General features: G+C 60.3%; 1 protein-coding gene across 4 annotated transcripts; it reads left to right on the top strand.

Moving 5' to 3' along the window:
- The first annotated feature begins 3,206 nt into the window (after window positions 1-3,206).
- Window positions 3,207-8,802, top strand: SNRNP35 (small nuclear ribonucleoprotein U11/U12 subunit 35). 4 transcript variants are annotated; one of them, XM_055146977.1, is made up of 3 exons: window positions 3,570-4,166; window positions 5,188-5,314; window positions 7,383-8,802. In XM_055146977.1, the coding sequence occupies exon 3, from the start codon at window positions 7,530-7,532 to the stop codon at window positions 8,256-8,258; it is 729 nt and encodes a 242-aa protein (XP_055002952.1). In that variant the 5' UTR covers window positions 3,570-4,166; window positions 5,188-5,314; window positions 7,383-7,529; the 3' UTR covers window positions 8,259-8,802. The 4 variants fall into 4 exon arrangements, with proteins under 4 accessions (XP_055002951.1, XP_055002952.1, XP_055002950.1 ...); XM_055146976.1 differs by lacking the exons at window positions 3,570-4,166; window positions 5,188-5,314 and adding an exon at window positions 3,207-3,515; XM_055146975.1 differs by having other exon boundaries at window positions 3,570-5,314.
- Window positions 8,803-9,519: the final 717 nt, after the last annotated feature.

Here is a 9,519-nt window from a genome sequence, read left to right as displayed (position 1 = left end):
GTTCACTTCCTGTTCTTGACATTCTTTTCGCGCTGGTTAAATCACACATGCAAACAGCCGGCGCCGGGGAGCATTCCCACGCCGCGGGCACAGCCCGCACAGGGGTCCGGCTGCAGGAAGGGGGGCGCACGGCTCTTGTTTCGAGTCTGTTATTAATTCGGGTGACATGTGGCTCTGCGGAGAGAGCGAGGGGGAGCCGCCAGCCTGCCCCCAGGCTGCACTGTGGAATGTCAGAGAACATTCCTCACAGTGCTGAGCCGGCTGCTGGCAGACAATGCCAAGTGTCTGCTCTAAGGCTCTCTCAGGATGAAACTGCGACAGAAGCCTCAAGCCGGGTAGCCATGGCAGCCTGCGGCTCTGCGGCTCTGTGGAGTCCTGGCTTGGGGAGTTTTAATTATCCCGGCGTGGGAGGCTCGCAGGAAGCTCACACGGCCACTCCCGCACGGGAACCAGCAGCTCGGCCCCCGCTCACGCCCACAGGAAGCCAAGCCCAGTCGCAGGCAGCTCTGCATAACGGTGCCCAGGAATGCCCGGCACCAGCTGTGTGAGAAACAGGCCAACGCCACAGGCAGGGCACTTGACTTGTACCTGGCTGACCCGGGTTCAATCACAGTATCCCATATGCCCCCCCCCCCAGGCGGCAGGAGCCAGGAGGAAGCCCCGAGCACAGCTGGGTGTGGCCCCCAAACCAAAACCAGAGGCTCAGGGGCTGGAGTGATAGCACAGCGGGGAGGGCATTTGCCTTACATGCGGCTGACCCAGCATCCGATATGGTCCCCTGAGCACTGCCAGGGATAATTCCTGCGTGCAGAGCCAGGAGTGACCCCTGTGCATCTCCGGGTGTGACCCCCCACAAAAAAAAAGCAAAACCAGAGGCTCAGGCCAGGTTCTCATCAGCCGGCACTGCTGCCAGAACCAGAGAGGCAAAGCGTGCAGAGGGCCACAAACCACTTCCGGAGTCACATGCTCTGCATGTGGCCAACCTGGGGGCGGTCCCTGGCCGTGCACAGGGTTCCCCAAGCACTGTCAGGAGTGACCCCTAAGCACACAGCCGCAAAACTCCACAATTGCTGGGTGTGGCCCCTCCCCTAAAAATAAGAAAAAGAAAACCCCACCTTCCATGCTCCCCTCCCCCGCACACACACACTCACACACATACACACAAAGAGAGAAAGGACCGAACAACTGCCCTGTCCAGTCGGTCTGGTTTCATGTGCTGACCACCTCAGCAGCGGCATGACGAGCTGTGAATGAGTAAAACACTGGAGGGAAAATCCTGGGATTCTTTTTCTAGAGATGTGTTACATAGGGGCAAAGAAAATAAGCAATGAGGGGAAAAAAAAAACACAGAAAATAATAAAACTCAGAAAATAATCACCTTGTTCCTTGTGCTGGAGGATGGGAAGGAATTTGGCCACTGGCGTACCTGGCGGGAGGGAAAGTGGGCTACCCACAGGGGGAGAAGTCTGGAGACCCTCAGGCACTTCACAGTGAGGCCGAGACAGGTCGGGGCTGGAGCGCCTGAGTGGCATACAGGAGGCCCCAAGTTCAATTCCCGGCACCACATACAACCGACAGTCCTGGGGCCCTTGGCAGTGCGAGCCGAGGATGAACTGTCAAGCACATCGGCTGAGTCACCTCGGGAGAGGCCCTCGGGCAGCCGAACTGAAAGCAGGAGCCGTAAGAGATTATTTATACATCTACGTTCATGGCACATTTATGCACAACAGCACAGGGTTGTTCACCTACAGTCCAATAACGGCGCTGATAACGCTCCCCGAGCGGGAGCAGAGGAAGCTTACCTCCTAGGGACAGCATCGAATAAGCCCTGCTGTCAGCCACGAGCACTCATTTGGGAGGATCAATCAGAAAGTAGGTGGCTGAGGATGCGCACAGGTCTTCATGCCACTGAAGAAAGCTCGGCTCTGCCAGTGACCGTCAGGGTGTCCCCAACCCACACGGCTCCCTCCCAAGCATCTTCTTTCCTTTGTTCTGTTTTTGGGCCACACCTGCATGCTCAGGCCCCACTCCTGGATCTGTCCTGGCAAGGCTCCAGGGACTCAGCAGTGTCCTGCCTGCTGTTCTGTCTTCTACCACCCTAAGATCAGTTATTTTATTTATTTTTTTAGCCTTGACTCTAGTGGCGGGTATGTCATTCAGTATATATAAATGTATATGTTTATTTATATTTTAAGGCGATGCTCAGCAGTAACTCCTGGCTCTGTTCTCAGAAATTACTCCTGGCATTGCTCAGGAGACCATATGAGATGCCTGGGACCAAACCCGGGTCTGCCATATGCAAGGCAAATACCTTCCCCTCTGTACTCTCACTCCAGCCCCTATTTTTATTATTCTTTTTTTTGGGGGGGGGGTCACACCTGGCGATGCACAGGGATCACTCCTGGCTCTGCACTCAGGAATTACCCCTGGCTGTGCTCAGGGGACCATATGGGATGCTGGGAATCGAACCTGGGTCGGCGGCGTGCAAGGCAAACGCCCTACCCGCTGTGCTATCACTCCGGCCCCTTTATTTATTATTCTTTATGTCCTCGCAGTCTCCATCCCTCCCACCCAAGCATGTGCGGGGGCGGTGTTCTCTGTCTATCCAGTGTAAGGCGGTGCTGGTCCAGCCCACGACATGGGGGCCATGCGACACCAGGGATTGACTTGGACTCTAATCTTGGAACATTCGAGTCATTTATCCGGCCCTTTTAAACATACTTTTTATTTGGGGGCCACACCGGCACTACTCAGGAATAAGGATCATCCCTGGCGGACTTATGGGGTGCCGGGGATCGAACCCAGCTTCCACTGATTCTATTAGTAAGCTTCCTCTGCTTCTCTCGCGGAGCATCATCATTACCCGCACTGGGCTGTTAAGCAGGTGACCGCCGGGGCAGCTTTTGCACCCTCTGCCGTGTGCATAAATGTGGCATGAGCGTGGCTGTACCCCGTCCTACCGCTCCGGCCCCCCTTTCGTGTACTTTCAAAGGGTCATTTGCACGTTCTTCGAGATTTCCAGCGGGGCCCAGGAAGCGATGCAAACGTCCAGGGCCCCAGGCTATCTATGGAAGCGTCCTGCACGCGTGGAAAGCGGCCCTGCTCTACCCAGCGCGGAGAGCTCTGGGAGCCGAGCAGGTCCCGCGCGCGTCGGCACTTCCCGGGGACGCCGCGGGCGACCGAGCGTCCGGGGGCGCAGAACCAGGGAAATCGAGCCCCGGGACACCCGCCGCACATTCGACAACTTCCAATGCGCTTTCCGAGTCGCCGTTTGTCTCGGGCAGAAAAATAAATAAAATATTGTGGGGGGGAAACAATGAAGGCTCATCGTCTTGGGAGAGGGCATCTGCCAAGGCGCCAAACACAGAGCGAGTATTTTAAGACGGAAACGGACGCCCGCCGCTGCCGCCGGGACGAATCTGCGGCTCCCGACGCTCAGCTGGCGCGGCGCAGGGTCCCCGCGCGCTCGGAACCGGCGCCGGCGTGGCGGGCGGAGGCGGCGCGAGCGTGTCACGGTGAGCGCGACCCGCGGGGTAGGACTGGGCGCGGCGCGGCCGGCTGAGGGTCCCCGCAGCTTCAGTCCCACGGCCGGGCCCCGCGCGGCCGCCATGTTGGAGACTGGCAAAGAGAGGGTCGGGTGGGGGCGGGGGCCACCGGCTGGGTCGGAGCGTTGTTGCCTGCCGCTTTTGGCGGCACAAAGGACAGAGGCCTCCGTCCCCGTCCACACAAAGCTCGGCGACCCAGGCAGAGGCCCTGCGGGGCGGCGGGGCTTGCCCGGGAGCTGCCGCCGCGACTTCCGCCCCGGCCTCCGCGGCGCCTCTGCGCATGCGCGCGCCCACGTGCCCAGCGGCGGTTTCTGTTCCCCGGCGCGTCGTGCGGGGGATGTTGAGCCGCGCGCTCTGGAAGGCGGGACGGGCTCTTTAGATTTTTTTATTTTTGCTTTTTTATTTTACTTTTCGGAGTAGGGGATCACACCCGGCGATGCTCAGGGCTGACTTCTGGCTCTGCACTCAGGAATCACTCCTGGCGGTGCTCGGGGGACCATAGGGATGCCGGGTCGAACCCTGGTCGGCCGCGTGCGAGGCAAACGCCCTCCCCGCTGTGCTCTCGCTGGGTGGGGGGACAGTATCGGTGATTGGGTTGAATCTGGGTCGGTTGTGTGCAAGGTGAGCGCCCTCCCCGCTGTCCTGCTGCTCGGACCTGCGTCCTAGCTCAGCAACAGCCACCCTTGTTAAAGGCGGGAGAGGTCGTGCTGGCCTTCAGGCGCTGACCCCGCTTGGCCCTCCCGCACCCTGTAGGACCCCCCAGGAGTGAGCCCCTAGCACTTCTGTGTGTTGCCAAAAAAGGAAAAACCCAAAACAAACACAGTAGAAAGCCCTAGTTAAGGCATTTAGTTACATGTTCTAGATTATTTGAATTTTGCACGATAGCACTGGGTTTTATGTGCATTTCGTGTTCTGACTGGATCAGGTGCTCTTGCTGTTCTTTTGTCGTTAATGACAAATTTCTCTGTTTGGTTCCATTCCCTACCACTCAACTCAGATATTATCCCATTATTGAAATAATGACTATAAAAATCCGAAAGGAGCGGGGGCTGGCTTGGTGAGTAAGGCCCTGGGTTCCATTTGCAGCACTTCATGTGCCTCCAGCACCGCCTTGCTCAGTGCTGGCCTGGGCTAGATCCTTGGCGCCCCGTGTGGACCCCAGTGCTGGCCCGAGTGACCCGGGAGCATAGAGCCGTGACTGAACCATGACCCTTGCAGGGTGTGGGACTCACCCGGGAAGAGAAAGGGGGAAAAGCCCTTGACTGTCACCCCTGCAGGACTAGTTGGTAGCCTGGTGACGTTCTGCACCCGCTTCCTCATCTGAAACCCCAGTGATCAGCTGCCAGCTCTGGCGACCTGAGCGCCAGGGAGCCCAGGGCCTGGCAGTGCTTGGCACCTCCTAGCGTTCAGTGTGAGTTGGTCTCGGTTCCCAGCCCTGCACCCTAGGCCGGCAGCAGGGAGAGGCCAGGGCTGGGACCTTGTCTAATTAGTGCGGGGAGAAGGAAGCTCCAGGAAGAGCTGCTGGCTGTCCTGTGGGGGCAGTGTTCACCCCTAGGAGCTGTACCCCTTGGGCTGTATCTGCCGCCCTCGCCCGTGACACCCCTTTCCTTGCTCCCGGTTTCCCCTGGATGGATGTCCTCAGCGAAGCGAGCGTGCTGCGCCTTAGTTTGTTCCCTGACGTGGACAGGGAGGTGTCTCCCATCTGAGGATAGAGGCGGCCGGAGAGAGATCACCGAGCTGGGGGGACGTTGTGGTTCTGCAGAAGTGCTGTGAGTTTGCAGAGGGTGGGGGGCGGGGGGGGCTCTGCCTGCCCAGGGGTCTGGGAGGAGAGGGGACCCAGGTCTGCATGCAGAGCTGCAGCCTTTGGTTTTCTGGGCTTGTGTTTGTTTTCGGGGCCACACCCGGCTGTGCTCGGGATCACTGCTGGCGGGGCTCAGGGATCCGTGCCGTGTTGGGATCAACCTGCGCGGCCCACGAAAGGCAGGAGTCTGGCCCAGGCCGGCCTTGTCACTGGAGAGTAATTCTGCACATATGGGCTAAGCACGCCCTCCTTCCCCAGCCACCCCCTCCCCCCAGCCGCCCCCTCTGTAACTCCGTTGAGTCTGGAAAGCCAGAGATCCTTGAAGAAAATCTGAGTAAACACTGGGACGGTGCCATGAGGAGTGCGGGTCATCAGACATGCCCTTAGCAGAGCCCTGGGGGCCTTTTGTTCTTGGGGCCTTTCCCAGCTGCACTGGGGCCCCATGGTGCTGGGCCCAGCCACGGCACGTCTCCCCGGCCCAGAACCCTGGCTTTTACTGAAATTGCTCCTCAGGGGGCATGAGGGAGGGAGTGTGCATGCCCGCCCCAGCTGGGTGGCGCTAGAGGGCACTGCACAGTGCTTGGGGGTCGTTCCTGGCGGTGCTGGGGGACCCTGCAGTGCTGGGATGAACCCGACCAGGCGCCTTCATGCAGCGCCTGCTCCGGCCTTGTCGTTGTTGATCAGTTTTTACGTTTGGGCCACACGCAGCTGTTCTGTCGTCCTGGCAGGGCCTGGCATCAGCCACGTGCCCAGTGGGTGCCTTCCCTGCAGCCTGTCTGTCCAGCCTGTTTCTTCAGTGTTCAAGTTACCCCAGAGACGCGTGTGAGTGAGCGGTCCTAGGTCAGACGCTCCAACTCCCCCACCCTGTGGAAGAGCGAATGACAGTGGCAGGATTGCTAGTTGAGCCCAAATTCCGTTGCAGTGAATTCTGCTGCTGCAGCCGAGTGGGGGGTGGGGAGGAATCCCGTGTCCGGGCGGTGGGGGTCGTACGGCGTGGAGGGTGCTTGCCTCACACTCAGCCCTTTCTAGTTTAAATCCCCCGCCATGACGTAGGATTCCCTGAGCACCATCAGGAGTGATCCCTGAGCACGGATCAAGGCTTGAGCCCTGAGCACTGCTGGGTGGGACCCCAAAGCCAAAATATAATAAAAAGAAATCCTTTATTGCTTTGGAACCTGAGAGCCGCCTGCCCAGGCCTGGCGTCAGCTTTGCTCTGCTTAGGCGCCCTGAGCCCGTTGCCCTGTCTGGAGCAGTGCGTACCTCCGGTGGCGACTGCCACACCTCAGACCTGCCGTGACCGTTCAGGACAGGCCCTGGGGGGGCGGCTTAGGAGCCAGCGCCCACATGCTATGCAGAAGCCCAGTCGGGCTCTCTCCGTGGCGTGGCCCCCCAGCACTGCCCCCCACTGCTGGTTGGGTGGGAGAGGCCAGTCGTGATCACTGCATTGGCAGCAGGGGTGGTCCTGGGGCACTGGCTGTCCCTGCATGTGACACTGGTGTGGCCACACCCTTCCCAAGGAGCTCTGGAGCCCGGCTGCTGTGGGGGTGGGTGTTGCAGGGTTGGGTGTTGTGGGGGTGGGGTCTCCCCAGCATTGCTAGGGCCCGGGGCTGCTCCCACTGGCAGACACCCCACCCTTCCCCGTCCTCTCTGGCTCTCCATGAACTTTGTTGCCTTGGGGAACCGAGTGGGCTGCATGGCAGCCCCACTGGTCAGTGTCTGTCCCGGCTTCTCCCCAGGGTGGGGCCAGAGCCCCCAGATGTAGGGAGCTTGGCTCTTCTGATTAAGCAGAGGCTTACTTAAATTCCTGTAGCAAGGTTGCCACTCCTGATCTTACTGATCTTATCCTATCACCATTTGTTTATCACTAGCTAAGCCCATGCCACACCCTGCATTTCTATTGGGGGTCCCAGCATGCATACCATACCACCTCCCCCCAGCAGAGAGGCATAAATACTGTAACCGCCATAGAATAAACGCTCTTTCTCTCTCCTCCTTCTGGCTCTGCGACTGTTCATCCGGCTGCGTCCCCATCTCAGTCCCAAGAAGGGTCCTCCCTGCTGGACAGGACGGGACCACCACGCCCTCCAGCCGTGGTCCTGCTTTTCCCGGCTCCGGGTAGGAGGCTTCTGCCTCCGAGCTGTCCCTGTTCTGTGACCTGCACGCCCGTCTGTCCACCCTAGACCATGAGCACCTGGATGCCCATTGCCAAGGAGTACGACCCGCTGAAAGCCGGCAGCATCGATGGCACCGACGAAGACCCCCATGACCGCGCCATCTGGAGGGCCATGCTGGCGCGCTACGCCCCCAACAAGGGCGTCACCGGGGACCCACTCCTTACCCTGTTTGTGGCGAGGCTGAACCTGCAGACCAAGGAGGAGAAGCTGAGGGAGGTGTTCTCCCGCTACGGCGACATCCGGCGGCTGCGGCTGGTGAAGGACCTGGTGACCGGCTTCTCCAAGGGCTACGCCTTCATCGAGTACAAGGAGGAGCGTGCGCTGCTCAAGGCCTACCGCGACGCCGACGGCCTGGTCATCGACCAGCACGAGATCTTCGTGGACTACGAGCTGGAGCGGACGCTACGGGGCTGGATTCCCCGGCGCCTGGGCGGGGGGCTGGGCGGCAAGAAGGAATCCGGGCAGCTGAGGTTCGGGGGGCGCGACCGGCCCTTCCGGAAGCCCATCAACTTGCCCGTGGTCAAGAACGACGCAGGGAGAGAGGGGAAGAGGGAGCGGCGGGAGCGGTCTCGGTCCCGGGACAGACACTGGGACGCCAGAGCTCGCGAGCGCGCCCGGGAGAAGAGGTGGCAGGAGAGGGAGCCAGCCCGGCCGCGGCCCGGTGGCGACTGGGAGCCAGACCGGGACTCGAGGGACGACAGGGCCAAGGGGAGGGAGAAAAGGGATCGGAGTAAGTAGGGCCCCGCCCCCGTCACGCCTGGGTCTGGGTCTGCGTCAGGAGCGGCTACCGTGATGCTTCCCACAGAGGCTGAGCCAAGAATCCAATAAAACTCGGCACCGTGCAGTCGGGAGTGAGTGTGTTTCCTTTCGCTGGAGCCCAGGTTGGCGCTGACGGAGCTGGGGAAGGTCTGGGCTTCCCCGACGGCTGCTCTGGAAATGGTTCTGCGGGCGCCAGTGTCTGAGGGGGTGAATGAGGAGCCCCCTGCCCGCGGGCTCGGCAGTACGGACTCCAATGGGGCTTGTAGAACCTTGGCAAAAGGAGGTGTCGTGGGCTGGAGCGATAGCACAGTGCCAGGGCGTTTGCCCTGCTCTCAGCTAACTCGAGTTCTATCCCTAGCACCCCATGTGGTCCCCCAGCCCACCAGGAGTGATCCCTGAGCAGCTGCTGGGTTTGGCCCCAAACAAAAATGAGGTGCTGACCGAGCCATCTCATCCATCCGCAGCTCCCAGGCCCCCTGGCCGGGGTCAGGTGTCTTCACTGTGAAGGGCTCGGCGGGTTTTCGGGCAGGAGAGCAGATCCCGGAAACCCCTTCCTGAGCCGCCTGCTGCCACAGCAGCCGGCTCCCTGGGGACACTTACCCTGTTCATGTTTGGGTTTTTGGGATCGAACCCCTGGGCCTCAGACGTGGGAAACACGTCCGCCACCCTAACAGCAGCCTGGCCGCCAGCTCCGCCCGTGAGCCACGTAACCTTTTCTATTTCAGGAAAGGCGAGTGTTTAAAAGGAAAAGCAGGGGCTGGAGCGATAGCTCAGCGGGGAGGGCATTTACCTTGCACGCGGCCAACCCGGATTCAATTCCCAGCATCCCATATGGTCCCCCGAGCACTGCCAGGAGTGATTCCTGAGTGCAGAGCCAGGAGTAAGCCCTGTGCATTGCCGGGTGTGACCCAAAAAGCAAAAAAAAAAAAAAAAAAGCAAAAGCAAAGCCAGGCTCTGGCCTCGCAGGTATGAGGCCCTGGGTTTGATCCCCAGCCCTGCGGCGGGGGTTCGGGGAGGAGCTGCTGTCCTGAAAGACTCTCACCGTCCATAGGAGCCTGCGGGATCTTAAGAAGGGGGGCAGTGGTCAGAGCAGCTGAGGAAGTCTGCTCTTTCCCTGAGGGTTTTCACAATGACGCCTGCTGTCCCCGTCCTGCCAGCACACCCTTCTACTGTCCCCCGCTGCTCCCGAGGGCCTCAGGCACAGCGCCCAGCGTCAGGCTGGCCCGGCAGGCACGGCAGG

Source organism: Sorex araneus, chromosome 9 (assembly GCF_027595985.1).
Source record: "Sorex araneus isolate mSorAra2 chromosome 9, mSorAra2.pri, whole genome shotgun sequence".
In the NCBI taxonomy this organism is placed as follows: domain Eukaryota; kingdom Metazoa; phylum Chordata; class Mammalia; order Eulipotyphla; family Soricidae; genus Sorex; species Sorex araneus.
Note: the sequence above shows the minus strand (reverse complement) of the source record. Positions and strands in the feature narration are given on the sequence as shown.